This window comes from Glycine soja, chromosome 4 (genome assembly GCF_004193775.1).
Source record: "Glycine soja cultivar W05 chromosome 4, ASM419377v2, whole genome shotgun sequence".
In the NCBI taxonomy this organism is placed as follows: domain Eukaryota; kingdom Viridiplantae; phylum Streptophyta; class Magnoliopsida; order Fabales; family Fabaceae; genus Glycine; species Glycine soja.
Window position 1 is genome coordinate 3,093,227 of NC_041005.1, and position 18,685 is coordinate 3,111,911.

Sequence of the window (18,685 nt, forward strand, 5' to 3'; positions counted from 1 at the left end):
ATAACGTGTTTTGTTTTTTTACAGTAATATTTAAATTGAATTGAATTAGGCACAGCTAGCGGCACAAAATTAGAAATCCACCACAACCTATTGCTGAGTTGAAGAAGGCACAATATCATCTAGTTGTTTAATCAATGAAAGCAAAAATGGAGACATCATTTTCTTATAACAGGAAACATCATTATTAAATTAAGTTAAACCCTAAGAATAAATCAGACAATGTGTGGTTATGCTTTATATTTCTTATATATAAAGATGCTTTATTTTTCTTTTCAAATAATGTTTGAAATGTAAAAAAAACAATTCACCACTATGGATAGGGATGAATAGACACGCGTGAGAAATGACACAGGATTGTTCGGGATGAGCATGTACTAAGAGTGGGTACAGAAATGAAAACATATCTTCCAATTAATTTGCAACATAATGTTTAGTGGACCATATATTATTATGCAGAGAGCCAAAAACCGTTGCACTTAATTTGACACTTAGCCATTCGTAATCATTTTGTATTTTATTCTCGACTTTGGATTGGATCTGAGTCTTACTACAAAGATAATGGACAACTCTTATTCGACACGTATTACCCAAAGAATTCATATATCCTTTTCAGCTTTGAAACATTCCAATAAAAGAAAAATCATTTGAACGGAAGAAAATGATTATTAAATTTCAAAATTTGTAGATCGCCCATATCTATATATAAAAAAAGAAAAAAGTCTTGTATATAAACACCTTCGTGACATGATGGGCGAAATTATTAATTATTTTATAATTTTCAAGTGTTCCACCTATATACTGCACCAAACATAACGTATGACGACAATATATTATTGTTACTATAAATAATGTAATCTTTAAAAATATTAAGAACACAATTCTAACATTAATTTAATAAATAGACGAACTCATGATATATAAACAAATATACAGTTATATATCATTGTTTATTGTTATTAATTATTTAATGATATAACCTATCTTTATTAAAATATATTTGTGGAAATGAGCATAATAATATGAATCACTTTATAATAATAATAATAATAGAAGTATTAAAATAGTACAATATCAAACTTTCAGGGTGGCCCTCAACAGTCAGTCATTTTAATTCTTTTGCTCTCTTTGTTGTATGTGTGTGTATGTGTTTTTTCTTTGAAAAAAAAATATTTATTTTTTGTTTGCAAAAAGCTTTCACGTGCATCAAACGGAGATGCGGACATATGGACCAATATGTATGTGCATTGCCTGATAAATATCTCATGTGGCTTGCAGCCTGCAGGATCTCATCCTGTCCGTCTGAATTAGAAAGAAAAGCTTTAATTTTTTTATTTTCTTGTTTGGTTCAAAAAATATGAAAAAATTGACAAATAATTTTTTTTTGGAAGGAATTATTTAATCCCTCCTAGTCCCACTCCTGGTCCTGGTAGTACTAAAAGATTTTTCCTCTTTATTTGGAACTTTATTTTTTTTTTCTCTTTAAACAAGTAATGGGTTGAATATATATATATATATATATATATATATATATATATATATATATATATATATATATATATATATATATATATATATATATATATATATATATGCTTTGAACTTTGAAGGATAAAAAGAAAAAAAGGAAAGAATTCAAAAAGAATTTAATTATTAAAGTTTGGTATAAACAACAGATAGTTGCATTTTTTTAATGTAGTAATTAGGGTTTGACTTTTAGCTTCAGATATTAAAAAGATTAAATTATTAAAAGAGGTAAAACATGATTTAGTAATCTCTATTTTTAAAGGAAAATCTTTATTTATTTTTTTAGATTCATAATAATTTGTCACCAAGAAATTTATGGGAGACTTTAAAAACGATTATTTTTAAATGATATGTTCTCAAACATACACTTATTCAACAATACATTTTTTAAGAGAGAAAATATAATTTAGTATAATACAATTTTTGCAAACCTTGTTAGTGTCCCTCCTTTTTTCATTACTAAATTTGGATGGAAAGAAAAACTAATTAGCATATCAATTAGGAATACAACACAAAATAGAAGAAAATAAAAAGAAATGGGTAAGATTATTTCACCCGTTGTTATAGTACAGTGGTGAGTATTCTCTCCTATCAAGCGGTAAATCGGTTTGATCCTCGACAACCACACCAAAAATTAATTGATCACAACATATGTACTAATTGTACAAACAATTAAGCTTAAAACATACTATGATCGCAACAAGTATACTGATCATACAATTAATAAAGACACTGAGAAAGAATTATTAGATCCACTAACTTGTCTCATTTTGAGTCTTTGTAGGTGAAAAACCACTGATCTTATACTCAAACACTGTCATATTTTCTTGTTCGTGTTTTTTTTTTTACACCGACAAACTCAAATAATTAAATAAAATCATTAAATTTTGAATGAACATCTCAAGAACACGAATCACATAAAATTTGGTTATTATTAATCATTTCCTCATTCAATTCCTACGAGCCACTGCATTATCATGTAAAACATCTGAATAAATCCGTATGAACTTAATTTATCAGCAATGTAAAATAGAAAAAAAATGGTAAGATTTCATTTCACTATGGATGAGGTTTGGACTTTGGGTATAAATTCTTTTAGACTTGTTATCTACATTTTTTATGTTTTTTAATCGTGAGATATAAAACTAAGAAGAAAAAACCTTTTTTCCAAAAATTTTGTTTTCATGTATAAGTGTTTTTATAATAAAATTAAGTAAATACAAAACATTATTTATTTTATCATATGATAATTAATTTCCTTATACTTTACCCCCTCTAATTTCTTTCACAACTTTTATGATAGATATTCTTTTTTCTCCGAGATAGCAAACAAAGTCTTATGGTCACGCACTTTGTTTCATTTTTTGAATTTGGGTGGAAGGACAGTGTTTAGTGTAAGAAAGCAGGGATTGCTGACCACACCTTTAAAAGAAACGTGTACGGCTGAGATTCTCCCAGAAAGCGCAATCCTATTGGTCGGTATCACATCACACATAATCCTTTTTTCATTGGTACACGTGTCCAAGTCGGCAGTCTGCAACCTCCATTATTATGTCTTTCTCATAATACTATTATTAAACCCTAATAATAATAGTAATATTTAGACAACCATGACGACTGCTTTAGAAATACCGATTAAAAAAAAAATTCTAGATCCATTTTAATCAATATTTTTAATTTTTGATTATATTTATTAAAATTTATTATTAAACTAGTAGTAGAAATAATGCGAATAGTGTATTTCAAAATTCAAACACTTTAATGTTGTTAGATACTTTGATTAATATTTTAAGTAGATTTATTATCATTGTTTAATTTTTTTCATAGAAAACATAGCATTTAATGATATTAGTGTATTTTTATGATTTTAAGACAAACTATTTATTAAAGCAATGTGTGTTTTCCATATTTTATTTTTTAAAGCAAGAAATATATTTTAAAGATTGAAAATAACTTTATATTATTATTTAAAATAACTAAATAAATATATCATAAATTATAAAATTATTTAAATTTTAATAAATAATATTTACATGATAGTCTTAAAAGTTAATCTCTGTTTTCATAGAGACAAAATCCTTTACTTTCGGTAAAATTTGAAAAAGATATCAAGTGAGTTTACTTTTAGAAAAAAATAAATAATCAAGAAGCATTTCTTGAAACAAAACTAAAATAAAATTAAAATATGATGGAAAATTTATAATTATAATAAGAACTGTATCAATCGAATGTATTGTCTAAAATTTTAAAATGGAATCAATAAAGATTATTATGATATCTGATTAACGTAATATTTGAAATTTGATTAGAAAACTATGAACTAATGAAATCCTTAACAATCAATAAATAGTAGTGTTTTTAAATATATTAATTAAACGCAATTAGTTGACATTGCATTAAAAAGATTTTCTTTTTGTTGAGAGGAGGTTTTTTTTTTTTGAGAGGAAGAATAAAAAGATTTTCTTATAAAAGAGGAAATCTAATATTTACATCAATAGATTAGTTTTTTTAAGGGTTCACTAAATATTTTGGAGGAAACAAATATTTAACAATTGAAGAATGTTTACTTATTTAAGTAACTTGCGAACTTGAATTGATTTGACTTGGATATATATATATTGATTTACATTTTGATGACCTTGTAGTTTAAATCGTTTAAATTTATCAGTTTTTCGTTCACGTAATGACTTTTCAATTTTAAATTCGAAAACTTACAAGTGTTTTAGAAAGTTTAAAAGAATGTTCAAGTTTTCTTTTACTCGGTTAACTTGACCTAATCCAGTTAGTCATTGATCAAATCAATTCTGTTCGGGTTTAACAAAAAATTATTCAAACTTTACTAAACATAATCCAAATTTTTTTTTTTTATTGAATGGAATATGTTATTTAACTCGACTTACATGCTACAATAACAAGTAGTATCTTATAAAAGAAATAAAATACTACTGTAGTAGCTGTGTTGAAAAGCGAAAACGAAAAGACATTAGGACACTTGGCGCATCCACCACGCCCTTAGAAACCGAGGAAGGAGGAACTCTCAACTCTCAACTCTCAACTCTCATCGTACCAAATCAGGAATACCTAAGTAACATCAAATTAAATACCAAACAAACCGTCCTAAGGTAACTAAATCCTCTCCCTCCCTTCAGATTTCTCCCCCTTTTCTTTTCTCCTTCAATTCTTATTCTACCCTATCTTTTTTTTTTTTCTTATATATATCCCCTTAAAATCGCACACGCAGAAATTGTCTTAGCTAGGAGGAGCGTTAGCTCACGAATATAATCTTACCATGAATACTTGGCTAGTAGTATACTAGGGGTTCAAATTCAAACTATTTCAATTAGGAGGATCTCAACTCAACTCATGTTTTTATTAGGACTGTTTCATATTAATACTGTTAAAGTTTGAATTAATTTTTACCTGTCCAACCGCTATATAGATAAAATAGGTTACCAAAACAAAATGTAAGTTTAGGACACAATCCAACTGTACCTCACTCACATCAGATTGATCACTTTTTTTTTTTAAAAAAAAACTTTCATTATTCTTGCAACCTCAGCATAACTTGGTTTTTTTTTTTTTTTGTTAGGTTTTAATTTGGATGTAAATAGTTTGTGCTTTGTAGCATAATCTATGGTTTTCTGAATTTCTTGGTAGAAGATTAAAAATCAGATATTGGTGTTAGTTTTGGAATTTAGGAGGAGTGGAGGGATTGAGATTTGGATTTGGATCAGGTTGAGACTGCTCAGATTTCCGGGCATGAATTTCAAGAGCTTTGGAAACGAGGCCGGCGGCGGCGGAGGGAGACAGGCGGGGAACTTCTCGCTGACGCGGCAGCCGTCGGTGTACTCGCTGACGTTCGACGAGTTCATGAACAGCATGGGAGGTTCGGGGAAGGACTTTGGGTCCATGAACATGGACGAGTTGCTGAAGAACATCTGGACCGCGGAGGAGGTTCAGACAATGGCGTCGGCGGGAGTGGCCGCCGATGACGGCGGCGCCGGCGTCAGCCATTTGCAGCGGCAGGGGTCGCTGACGTTGCCGCGGACCCTAAGCCAGAAGACCGTTGATGAGGTTTGGAAGGACATTTCGAAAGACCACGGTGGGCCCAACTTGGCCCAGACGCAGAGGGAGCCCACGCTGGGAGAGGTGACGTTGGAGGAGTTTTTGGTCAGAGCTGGTGTTGTTAGAGAAGATGCCAAACCAAACGAAAGCGTTTTCGTAGATCTGTCTCGCGTTGGGAATAATAGTGGTTTGGGGTTGGGGTTTCAGCAGAGGAACAAGGTTGCTGCTGCTACCGGTTTGATGGGTAACCGGTTGAACAATGATCCGCTGGTGGGTCTTCAGCCTTCTGCTAACTTGCCTTTGAATGTTAATGGGGTGAGAACATCCAATCAGCAGCCACAGATGCAGAGTCCACAGTCTCAGCATCAGCATCAGCATCAGCAACAACAGCAGCAGATATTTCCTAAACAGAGTGCTATGTCTTATGCAGCTGCTCAGATGCCTCAGGGAATGGTGAGGGGTGGGGTTGTGGGGCTTGGTGATCAGGGTTTGAGTGTGCAAGGTGGAGGGATTGGTATGGTTGGGTTGGCACCTGGGTCTGTTCATGTAGCTACTGGCTCTCCTGCTGCTAACCAGCTGTCCTCTGGTGATAGGATTGGGAAGAGCAATGGCGATTCCTCGTCTGTGTCGCCGGTTCCTTATGTCTTTAATGGCAGTCTGCGAGGAAGGAAGAACGGGGGAGCTGTGGAGAAGGTGATTGAGAGGAGGCAGAGAAGGATGATAAAGAATAGAGAGTCAGCTGCCAGGTCGCGGGCTCGCAAACAGGTGATGTTTTGTTCTATTATCCTAAAGTTAGCAATCGTTCTTTTCTAGCATTTGCTTATTCAAATGAACACTTCTTGGATGGAAGAATACAAATTTAACTTCTCTAGTTATATATGAACATCAAGCGACTGTCTGATTGATGCAATTGATTTTATCTTGTTTTATATAGGCATGTTTGACTAAACAATTTAGTTAAAAGCTTGTCATATAGGAGGCTATGTCATAAGGGCTTAATTCAATTAGCTTATTTTGATGAGTTTCAGCTAACATTAGAGCTTTAGGACAGTCATAAGCTACTTTCACATGCTTAATCAAACACGTTTAATTTTCAGGTTTAAATACTTAATGATAAGATGAACCTAAATAAGCTCGATAGAAGCTCGTCCAAATACTTCCTCAGTCAGTTAGTCTCCTTTTACCAAAGTGAATGAAAACTCGTGTTTGTTTGTAACTCATCTTTGGTCTTGCGACCTCCATCTACTGGCGTCAGATAATCAAATGCCTGCTGTTCAGCTGTAGGTTTTACTTCCAGTAGCACAGTAAAAGAAGGGAGAGAGGAGTTACTGTAGCCTTTTCTCATGAAAATATACCACATAATTTTATATTAATAGGGTTTATTGATATACAATCATTTAAAAAAAAAAATGATAACGGTTTGCGTCATGTTATTGCTTTACTAATAGTAATACTGCTCAGCCATTGACGTTCTGCTTTTATCCTCTGTGAACATGCTGTATACCATGAAAGATTATGCAGCAGAATGATAATATGATAGCGATCTAACCTGATGATAGGTGAAAGATTTTGAGAAGTTACAATCATGAGAAGTTGTAAAGATCCAGGTTATACAAGGTAATTGAACAACTGATTGGGGAACATCACTAACAGTTGGACCATCATAAAATACACAGAAGCATATCATAAGTAAATATGTATTACCTTGCCTTGTAAATGGATTTTAGTGGGGACTGGGGAAGGAAGTGCAGGTGGAAATTTTGTAAAATGTATGTAGTTATCTGCTGTAAGTTCAGTCTAACATTTTTATTTTCATTTATTCCAGGCTTATACCATGGAATTAGAAGCAGAAGTTGCTAAGTTAAAAGAGGAGAACCAAGAACTTCAGAAAAAACAGGTAATTTTGGCTATTGCCACATGTGACATACAGATGCAGGCACTCACATGTACATGAATTTATAGCTTAAGTTCACTCACATGAAATTTTTCCCTAATCGATATTTATTTGGGTACTGCAGGCAGAAATTATGGAAATTCAGAAAAATCAAGTAAGTTGGGCTTTTGTTTTGTTTCTTTCTTATACAGCATTCCTTTTTCTCCTTTTTATTTTTCATCAGTCATTGCTAAGTATTTGGCATAGACCTTAATTATATACAAGTGTGTACTTTTCATAGGATCAAGAACCGTAACCTTATGCACCATTTCATGACAAAATTGGTTAATAAATCATGAATCATGGTTTAGTTTTCCACACATAATTGCATACTATTTTGTCAGTCCTCAACTAAGGCCATTTTTTCCCACAAAAATTATACTCCAACCAATGGAGGATTTGAAAAAGGTCATTCTGAAGACAATATTTGGTCATAAGATATGCCAATCAGCACAAGTTGGTGTGCTTGCCATGTTCAATATGTGGTGATGAATGAGGTGGTTGGTTTGGTGCATAACGATGATATGATGATGATATACCTGCTTTGAACTACTGCCTAATTTAGGTTCTTTCATTAATTTTGCCATGCCATCAATTATTAAAATAAGTCTCTAAGTTCATTTGTATCTGACTGTCAATGTATTTTCTGTAAGGATGGCATTTGTAGCACTTTTCTGTAGTCACGAGCCTTTGTCTCTCCAGACATGTTTTTTCTTCTGTCTTGTACTTCCTTGATGGTTGTTGAATTGATTTGATGATCATTTTATCTACAAACCTAGTAAGAAATACGTTTTAATGTAATATTATGTAACTGAACTGAAAATCCTGTTCAACAAGTAATCATCTATCTTACATTAGTATCACATGAAAGGCTACAGAAGAGAAAGAGACAATAACAATCCAATGTTAATGCACTATGTTTTTTGAGCTCATTTTCAACCCGTATAAACGAGTTCACAGATCAGTTTCTATGTATTATGTCAAAAAAAAAAAAGAAGGATTAACCTGTGTTACCAGTTCGGATATTTTGGGGGTGGGTAAATTTTTGTGTTTTATATTCCTTGTTTGATATCTATATCCAACCATCACATGATTCTAATTTTTCATCATATTAGTATGTCTAGGCCTCAATTTGGAATTCTTTTGATGAGTACGGTAAGAGTGATTATGAACTAGCATGTCATATTGGCAATTTCTTTTTTGATGAATGTTTTCTTATCTGCTTCGTTGTGTTATGTTAGGACTATTTGCATTTAACATGTAATGCATTAGATTGTATCTCTGTTCTTCCTGTAAAAAATTGTGATACTTGAAAGCAGTTGTTAGTTGTTACTGTAATATATGCTAGGACAAACTGATTCAAAGTTTATCATGTAAGGGGTTACAATTGATGCCACCTTAGTACTGAAGTTCCTGGCATTTGGTGATGTTGCAGGTTAAGGAAATGATGAATTTGCAACGAGAAGTGAAGAGAAGACGCCTAAGAAGAACACAAACTGGTCCGTGGTAGAGTGAAGATTGGACTATGATTGCAGCGTTAAAATATATGTACATAATTATAAAAACTTATTCTGTAGATTGAGGCTGTAGTAGTTTTTAGATTAGCACTTGAAAACTTTCACGACTTACTTCTCTTTTGGACTCATGTTAGGGAGGGTATCATAGTACCATGAGAATATGTTTCAGCACACGTCCAATTTCTTGCCATCATTGGTTAGACAATCTTCTTTTGCAGTATAGCACTTTCGCTGAATTTGATTCGGTGAGATTGTGTCCAAAATAAGCACTATATTAACAGTAGTTTAGACCAGTGACTTACGAGTTACGCCACCTCCCACTTTATCATTTCCATCTGTGAATGAAGAGTCAGATACCTTTTCAGTTCTCTGCGAGAGCGTATCTTACCTGTTCTGTAGGTGGATGAAATAATTAAGTAAACCAAACTAGTGGGTGTTTGCTTCAGCATTAGGGATCCAGAACAAAATCACGTAAAAAAATAATTATTAGCTGCTTCTTGGATCACCGTGTTACCTAAAATACGGTCAGTGTCCTCGAGATATACGAACATGTACTGTGTGGCAGTAACGTTACCTAGTAAGTGAAAGAAAAAAAAAACTTTGAAATTATTATCTTGAATTTATAAAAAAAATTGAAATAGTTATCTGTCAAAGTCATTTTAATATCTAAACGATTTATCAATTTAAAAGACTAGTCATTTCGCTCCTAACTATAATAACTATTAGTCGGCTTGGTCTTTTACTTTAATATGCACCAATTAATTTAATCCCTAACTTTATTACGTTTTCCTTTCTCCCTATTTATCACCCTGCGCTGTATAGCAGAATCAAGCTCAAATTATGAGCTCCTAAGACAATAAATCAAAAGTAAAATCCTAGTGCAAAAAAGATGTATTGCAGTAACATACAATACAACCTACTTGTTGTAATAATGTCCTTTATTCTTAAAAATTCCGCTGACAGGAAATCATCTCGTCTTTGCTAGGGAATCTCGGATTCAGAATGGAAAGAATTAAATATAACCAATAAAAGAAAATACTACAAGTCTACAACAACTATGTAGTAGACCTTAGTAATGTACAACTCTTAAATTCCACCCATGATGCCTGCTCTTATACTGGAACCCAACTAGCTGCATTTGCCAGAAATTAAAGCATAATAACAAACACTCAAACACCAAAAATGACCCCTTCAAAATCTATCATAGTATCCCAGTCAGTTTTTTGGTTGTAGAGTCAAGAACAATGAAGTTGCACGGTTGGCTCAACGCATATTACAGAGGTACAACATCATTATCCTTGCGGTACCATATTCCGTAGCATCCATTTGTCACCTCCAAAGCTGAACATTCCTGCTTGGGACAATTTGGAGGGGTATCTTCACATAAGATCAATTTGATCCTACCCTCTGGAAGATCCAGACAGGAACCTACCACTATTAGATACAGCTGGAATTAAGTTTCATGTCTTTCCATGAGATCATCTTCCTGCGATCCCTTCCTCTAAAAGATCTACCCAGGAATCTACCAGAAACAGGCTTGCATAAGCCAACATCAACCACGGAAGTACAATTTGTCCTTTCAGATGATGGGGATGCCTCATCCAAATAATAGTCAAACAACATAGCAAGACAACTCACTTGATGAGCCAATACAAAATTTTGTTGATTGACAGTTAACATCTTTAGTAAGTGTAGATTGACCTACAATTTAGAAAGGGAAGCACAAATAGGCACCATGAGTAGGAGAAAATCAAGTAAATAGGTAACATGTGCATGATGCAGAGATGGGTCACAATTTTCTATCACAAACATATAGTGACCAGTGGTTCTAAGAAGCTAAATTATTGAAATGTATTACCATTTCATGATTCCCATTCCTTGAAGAATCATATCCACTAGATACAGTCTAATAATTTTACCGCAGTAACATCTTGAGTGATCAGTTACTCACCTCTGCTTCCATTGCACGAAGTTCATTGTACCACTCCAATCCTGTCTCATCATGGTTTTCCCCAGACGATATACAACTAATGCTCAATAGAAAAAGAGGAGGCCTTAGAGGATATTCCATACTGATCTGGATCTGTCAAAAAGTAAAAGTCTAGATGAAAATGGCAATAGATTGCTGAATTCAACTTAGATAAAGGAGAGGGTTTTATTTACCTTGGCTTCTAAATTCAAATTGCTCTCATCTGTACCGATTTTTCTGCAAAGAACTAAGTGAAATTCCTTGAGCCCGTAATTCATCCATGAAACAGACTTTCTGGCATGATAATTGGATTTTTCATGTTCTTGTTCAATCTGTGCCGGCTCATCAAGATCACTTTCAGTATCCAGCAAGAAATCAGAACTATCATCAATCTTTTTGAAACTTTGTGACCTGATTTTATTGAGTGGAGGAACGATACTTTTTGAAATTAAGTTCAGTTGTGCGGAAAGGCCAAGCTTAGACACTTTAGGAAGCAACGTTGGAAGCTCCCCATCTTCTGTTATACTCTCTGGTTCTGCTTTTGTGGCACCAGATCGTTCAATTACATCAGCATCCATTGCTTCCTGAATATGCTCTTCTTTATCTATGACAGCAGGAGATGAGGACTCTCTAGGTACAGGTGGAAGTTTTACAGGTGACCAACTGTCCAAATTGCACAAAGGAGTGTGTAAAGCCCATGGAACACTTTTGCAGGGCAAACGAGGCCACTCTAGCTTAGTGAGAGATTCTAGCTGTTCCCTGTAAGCCAGTGAAAGAACTCAACAAATCTGAACTGAAGTGTGCTCAACCACATTGGTAAGCAAGATAAACAGAGATTCTCGAAAATAGAATGAAATTTTACCAAATTCAGGATATGTACAACCAGAATTCACAATGGGACAAAGAAACAATACTATGATGCAATAACAACACAAGCGAAGCAAGGCCCACTAGCAAATTTTCAGTTGATCAAATTATGTTTTTTTTTTTTATTGAATATTTGAATATCAAGAAAGGCCCTTTACATTTTAAAACTGCAATCATACTAAAACAGTGACTCACAGAAGGGCCAATTGAGCTTTTCTTCTTGCACGAATTCTCTGCAGAACTGTCGGTACTCGGTTCTGCTGGCGATATAGTGAAAGACCAGATATAACATTTTCATTCTTGGCTGCTCCACTGTTGTCAGTAAGAAGCAAGGGAGACATCTCAGGCAAGAAATCAATCCCTGCCAGGTGCTGAGCCCATCTATAAGGACGTGAGGTTCTTTGAGTATTGAATGTTATAGCATCTTGAACAAAGAGTTTGGCTGACTGCAACACGATTCAAATAGAAATAAATGGCATATAAATAATAAATTAGATAATAAACGAATGATATGGAGAAAAAAAATGCCAATAACTGTGTAAAGAAGACACCAAAACCTGGTGAGGAAGCTCAAGTCCCGTATCATTAGGGAATAAATTGCATAAGAGGTCATTCTCTGGAGCATCATTAGATCCTTCTATTCCAACACATACAACATTCAACTTCACCAAGTACTCGAACCTTAGAGTAATGAGTTTTGCAGATTTAGGACCCGAAGCCTCATCTTCATACACATGGATAATGATTTTTAGTGGGTGAACTTGATATATTCCCCCCTGGTCAAGGCTCTCCTTGGCTTGAACCCTCCTTGGCCTTTTTCTCCGTCTCTGACCATCTTCTTCTTCATCAGGAGCATCATCTTCCAATTTGGAACTCTCCACGGTAGTGGAAATGTCTGAGTAATTAAACATCGTAGAGAATCCTTAAGTTTACCATTCTGGTATGCAGAAAATAACAGAAATTAATTTGAACTTGGTATAGATATTCAAAATCCATGTCAGTCACATCCCAAAGAAACATGAACCGAAGACCATTAATAAACATGACAGATGGTAGTACTTCAATACTGGTAATAAACTTCCTTTACTTTACTTTTATCCCGACTTACTCGTTAGTATTAAAACAAACAATAAATTTCAAAATCTATCAATCTACCATTGGTTTAAGTTACCAGTGTCCTTGTGAGCTTGTTGACGAGCAAAAGCTTGAGCATCCTTCAGGCTTCCTATAATCTCCAGATCAATGGGTTCTCCAAAGGCCTCCTTTTGAGCCAACAGCTGTGAGTAAATCACATAAAGAGCTGGAGGAAGCAACTCTGCTGAATGATGCTGCTTTAATCTCTTTGTATGATGAAGCCCTAGCTGGTTTTGTACAGGCAAGGAGGCTTTCTTGAGAGACTTTAGATGTGAAGGGAGACTGGTCAGGAACTTCTTTCGGTTTGCAATAGTCTCCAAAAGGATTTTCTTTTGTTGTTCCAATTTCTCATGAAGTTTGCAGAGTTCTTTGCGCTGATACAAAATTGCAAATAATAATTGTAAGCATATCTTGTGCTATTTGTAACAAAATTCAAATAAGGCAAGTTATTAAAGCAATAATAATAGATAAATGGACCTGTGAAAGAATTTTCCAAATCTAACCCTATGTTCAGATGAGTCATGAGTGAAAATAGAGAAGAAAATGGAGAGGAAGGCAATAGGATACAAATACCAAAACTTTCATTGTTTGCTTGAGAGGAAAAAAGGAAGGACGTAATTTTAAATGTGGTGCTATATATGAAAACACTTTGCCCTTAAGTTGTGGTGAAATTAGGAGGAAGCCTGATTTTTATTTGCTTTTTTTGTTTATTTTTTATAACATAACAATATAAATCATTTGATGCCAAGAAAAAAAATAAAATATTATTAAAAACACTTTTTATTTGATTTATTTCTATTTACTCTTCCACTCATCCAAACAAACAGAGAAATTTCTCTGACACTTTCCTTCTTATTTCTTTTCAGCCAACCAATGTACCTTTTTTCACTCTATTTCTTTTATCCATTCCTATTTCTTTCTGCTTTATTTGTTTCATCTCTATTTCATTTTCAGGATGTGTTTGGAAGAACTTGTTTACAGGTTATTTAGCTTATCTTATGACACAAGATGCTTATTTAAAAGATTCACAAAATTGATATGATGACACTCATTTAACAGGTAAGCACAACATATACGCTTCCAAATAAAATGAGAATCAAATCCAAACATGTCTCCAAAAACACAGAGATGCAGCAACAAAAGCCTCCCTTGTGTTTATCCTACAATCCCTTCTCACTATGCATTAACTTCTAGCCAAGGTTTTAAAAATCGGTCTGCAACCACGGTTTCAGACACAACATCAATGCTTTGGGGGTCTTTGTGGCATCATTTATCCGCAATTTCTCACAATATCAAGGATTGCTATGAAACCGCAACCACAATTTAAAACCTTGCTTTTAGCTTATCAATGCAAAACTTATATTGAGGGCAGAGGCACACTAGTGATACTGCAATAAACTTTTGCTAGAAGCCAATGTAATAAGAAAATATATAATAATCATAACGCACACTTATTTCTATTTCATCAACTAAATTTTTCAAGCAACCTAATTGCAAATTGTGAGGCATACTCCCAAGGTTAAATTTTTTGCAAGAGAATAATATTGCATAGTCACCTGGAATAGCTCGAAATTGAGCCTTCTGAGCATGAGATTGTGCGCGGCGTCGTTGGACAAGAAGGAGTCCTGGATATCTTGAGGAGCGTCGCGGAAAAAGTCCTCCTCAGGAACAAGGTCAATGTCAGGATATTTGGACTTGAAGTCTTTGCAGGCCTTGATCGCCTTAACGTAGTGGCTTTTCTCGTACATGAGGTTGTGAAGCTGCAGCGTGGTGAAATCCACCGGCGCCTTGGCACGCTCCGTTTCGGTTTTCACGCGGTCTTCCTCCAGCAAAATACTGCGATTTGCCTAAAAACAAACGTAGAGAGAGAGAGAGTTAGAAACCCTAGATTAGAGAAGGAGAGTGGAAGAATTGAGTAGAGTACCTGGCGGAGAGTGATGAAATGTAGGAACATCTGAGTAACGAGATCTCGAAGTAGTTGCTTGGGTTTACCCTCTTTTTTAATGGAGAGCATATCGGCGACAATGTTCTGTACGGAGGCCTTGCTGTTGCGCAACATTTGGTAGGGCGATTCCTCCGACTTGTGAGGCTCTGGTGATTGTTCCTCTTCCTCTACACCGCCTATTGATCCCTCTTCAATCTCACCGTCTTCCATTGATTCTCTTCTCTGTCACAACCTTGACCTAAACCCCTTTTTTCTTCCGCTTCCCACCTTTTAAACACAAAGGCAATCAGAACTGGGAGGACACTCAGGCTTCGTCTTCTCAATGTAACTCGCGGTCGCAGAGGTTCACTTTTGTTCTATTTTTCGAAATGTTGAGATGATTAAATTAAAAAAAAAAAACATTTTTACATCTACTGTTTATTTATATGTATACATAAAAAAAATAAAATGGTGTTGATAGGGACAAAACAACCCTACCAAAAGACCTATAAGTTCTTCCATAACAGATCGAAGGCAAGTAGCAAGAATTTTAGTCACCGTCTTGTGATTTGTGACTTTGTTAGAAACCATGTTGCATAAGCTATTTGATTGAAAATGCTTCATAGAGCTAATGTTATCAATTTCGGGAATTGAAGTAATAAGAGTGTCAATATCGATCATCATCAGAAAAATATCAAGGATCAACTTAAAGAAAACGCTCAATTGTACAATTAAGGTTGAAACTTATTTATTTCGTCTTTTCACCCCATTATTAAAATTTTATAAATTATCAACTGAAATAAAATTAAAATGGCAACTTGCATTTCAATTGTCCTATCAATATACTTGATTGCGTTGTGCTCAAAGTAAGCCATGACCTCTTCCGCTTTGACTGACTTGTGTGTAGACAGAGCTGCTCCATGAAGATTTCTTATAAAGTAATTACAGTAAAGTACAAGTCTTATAAGATTAAATGGAACTTAAAGTATCGCTAAACATATGTTAGATATTCGATATCAGTTATATATGCCTTTTTTTTCCAAGAAAATGATATTTTTATACTTAAATTTAAGGTTTTTTTTTGTATTTTCTCCCAATTTTTTACGATTATTTTTAATTAATCAATACTTATGACTTATGATATGAGATATGGAATGTAAATTTGTTATTTTTATTGTAGCTATTTTTACAATAATTTTCAGATAAATTATACTTTATATTTGATTCTATTTATATTTATATTATTATTTAAAATAGACAAACTATATTTAATGAAATTATATTACTTCTTACTCATTTTTTTTACTTTTTACTCGTATCTGGTTGGATACTAGTAAAATCATATTTATCTAATTTTATAAAATCATTTTTAGAATTTTTTTATAAAATATTATCTAATTTTTAGATGCATTAATTTTTTTACATATTTTTATTTTATTATTTCTTCTTCAAACATTAATAAGAAATAATTAAATAAATAAAGAAATAAAAAATATAATTTTACAATAATAATATAAATAATTTATAGATTTAATATGATTAATTAAATTAATTAATTTTTAAAAAAGACGTGACTTAAATAAGGAGAAAAATAGTAATAAGTAAAAAAGACGTCATTCACTATGTTCTTTCTGATTCAAAAGGAACCAAAATTTTCCGTCAGCCATGCACCGATAGTTGGAATTGGATCTCTTAATTTTGTCCGTGGAATGAGCTTTTTCCGGTAAATATTTGTAAAAGCATGATTTGATGCATATTAATATTATTATTATTTACCGAGATGAGATCCAGCCATATGCATTTTCCTGCAAAAAGATTACAAATATGACAAAGCTGCATTCAATTTTCTCAAAAACAATATAAAAGGTCAGAGAGTGGGACTCGCTCATCACATGTGCCACTCCCACACATCTAGTTCCTGTATACAATACAAGCATGTCACATTATTAATAATTTCAAACCATTACGCGTTTTTAATTCTGATTAATTTTCTAGTGACATACTATATATAACTGATTGATTGCCACGCTCTTTTTGCTAATGACGAAACCGAATCTCTTGAGTGTGATTAATGTGAATGCGAGCGAGCCAAAGTCAATGCTAAGTTAGTAGTTTGACAATGGCGGGTGACAAGATGGTCCAAGAAACATAGGGCCCTATTCACTGGCAGAAGCTCAGAACCAGCCAGATGCGTTCTTTGAGTGGTTTTTTCACTTGCCATGCCTTTTAAGCATTCTTTCATGTTTGAGTGATGGTGGGTAAGTTTCTCTGCAAACCTGTTCTAATTTAGAAATCACCTCTTTTGTAATTCTTGAATTTGGCTTTGAAAGTTCATAAAGCAACATGCTCTCCCATATAATAGTTTACTATTTTGAAATTTGAAAACTTCGGATTTTCATCAATGTACTTGAGATTGTTGATAAATGAAAAGGTTTGGCTAGTTGGACGCTCTTGCTTCATTCTCTAAAATTCAACCTCTATTTTCCCCCTAGTTTTGATAGGCTCAAGCTTATTATTTCCTTTGCTACTTGTTTAGAAAATTTTGTACGAATGACTTCCTTGTTCATTCTTATGCATTTTGGTACAAGACATTTTACATCCTCGACCAGGTTTCCAAAGGATTCTTCAATGGGCCACATGCTAATGATTGAAAGGGGCACAACAGTTGACAAAATAGGTGTTGTCACGTTTTGCTATCCATGGCACCTTCGTTGAAAGTCTCCGATATCATAAAATCTAAGCCCCATGTTCGGTCATCCTCGGGAGTTGGGATTCAAATGTGTAAAAGTATATGTAAGTAGGCCAATTTTTAGAAATAAGATATTTTTTGTATTTTTTTCCTCCTCCCTACATGACTGTGTGCTGTTCAAAACTTCAAATGTAATCTACCTATATAGTATAACAACAAAAGCAACCACGATATCTTTTCGTTTTTAAAATTTGCTCTCACGCTTTGTTTTTCCCCTTTCATTTCATACATTTTCTTCTGTCAACAAACGGATCATAATTTTGCTTCTCTGGTACTAGTTTCCATCTGTGCTACCCAAATTCTGCTATTTTTTCTGGAGCTACTGTGTTAATCGGAAGGGTGCATGAAGCCATGAACCAGATAATTCCGTGCGCGCCATTGGTATGATGAGTTTTGGAAGACAAATAAAAAAAGCATTTGGTGTTAAACTAGATGTGTTTTTGAGTCAATGAGAATTTTGATAAAATTAATTTAAAACTGTTAAATGAAATTATGATGTTGAAATTCCTCTTATACAAAATTTTGTTTTTATATAAAACCAAGTGTCATGGTTGGAAGATGTTGATCATAACGTGTCGTAGTGTGGTAATTGTCGCTGGCTACGGTCATGAGCCAACCATCTCTGTAGCCCTAACTCCTAAGACTTCCAGATTCTACTAAACCATTAAGATATGATCTATTTAAAAGTGTCTTAAAGACGGTAATAAATGAATTAAATATTTTTCTTTAATAAAAATCACACTAAAATCCTTTTTTAAGGGGCTAAAATCGTATTAGTAATAATAAAATTAAATGTTAATTTTTTTTTAAAAAAAATTACATATAATTTTATAGCCATGGGTAGCATTCTCCTTAAGATGTTTAGTATTTTTTTTTCTTGGAATCACAGATCATGGATGTTTCGTAATCCATTAGATCATAAACTAGTTTTGTTTATGATATGAGATAATTAAATAGATTATTTTTATATATGTAAATGCATCAGATCTTATATCATTACGTT

The 18,685-nt window shown here is 33.6% G+C and overlaps 2 protein-coding genes across 6 annotated transcripts; one reads left to right on the forward strand and one right to left on the reverse strand.

Annotated features, from left to right (window-relative positions):
- The first annotated feature begins 4,480 nt into the window (after positions 1–4,480).
- LOC114408709 (ABSCISIC ACID-INSENSITIVE 5-like protein 5) lies at positions 4,481–9,302 on the forward strand. 4 transcript variants are annotated; one of them, XR_003665927.1, is made up of 6 exons: positions 4,481–4,646; positions 5,114–6,354; positions 7,149–7,206; positions 7,415–7,486; positions 7,608–7,637; positions 8,958–8,978. XR_003665927.1 is itself a non-coding variant. In XM_028371854.1 (5 exons), exons 2-5 carry the CDS (start codon positions 5,284–5,286, stop codon positions 9,030–9,032), a joined length of 1,248 nt encoding a protein of 415 aa, XP_028227655.1. In that variant the 5' UTR covers positions 4,486–4,646; positions 5,259–5,283; the 3' UTR covers positions 9,033–9,302. The 4 variants fall into 4 exon arrangements, 3 of the variants coding, with proteins under 3 accessions (XP_028227655.1, XP_028227653.1, XP_028227654.1); XM_028371854.1 differs by lacking the exon at positions 7,149–7,206 and having other exon boundaries at positions 4,486–4,646; positions 5,259–6,354; positions 8,958–9,302; XM_028371852.1 differs by lacking the exon at positions 7,149–7,206 and having other exon boundaries at positions 4,487–4,646; positions 8,958–9,302.
- Positions 9,303–9,941: 639 nt separating this feature from the next.
- LOC114408707 (THO complex subunit 5A-like) lies at positions 9,942–15,335 on the reverse strand. 2 transcript variants are annotated; one of them, XM_028371851.1, is made up of 9 exons: positions 14,934–15,335; positions 14,566–14,856; positions 13,047–13,383; positions 12,433–12,770; positions 12,071–12,321; positions 11,203–11,767; positions 10,991–11,122; positions 10,566–10,740; positions 9,942–10,446 (listed from the first exon to the last, which is right to left on the reverse strand). In XM_028371851.1, the coding sequence occupies exons 1-9, from the start codon at positions 15,162–15,164 to the stop codon at positions 10,313–10,315; spliced, it is 2,454 nt and encodes an 817-aa protein (XP_028227652.1). In that variant the 5' UTR covers positions 15,165–15,335; the 3' UTR covers positions 9,942–10,312. The 2 variants fall into 2 exon arrangements, with proteins under 2 accessions (XP_028227652.1, XP_028227651.1); XM_028371850.1 differs by having other exon boundaries at positions 9,942–10,740; positions 14,934–15,334.
- Positions 15,336–18,685: the final 3,350 nt, after the last annotated feature.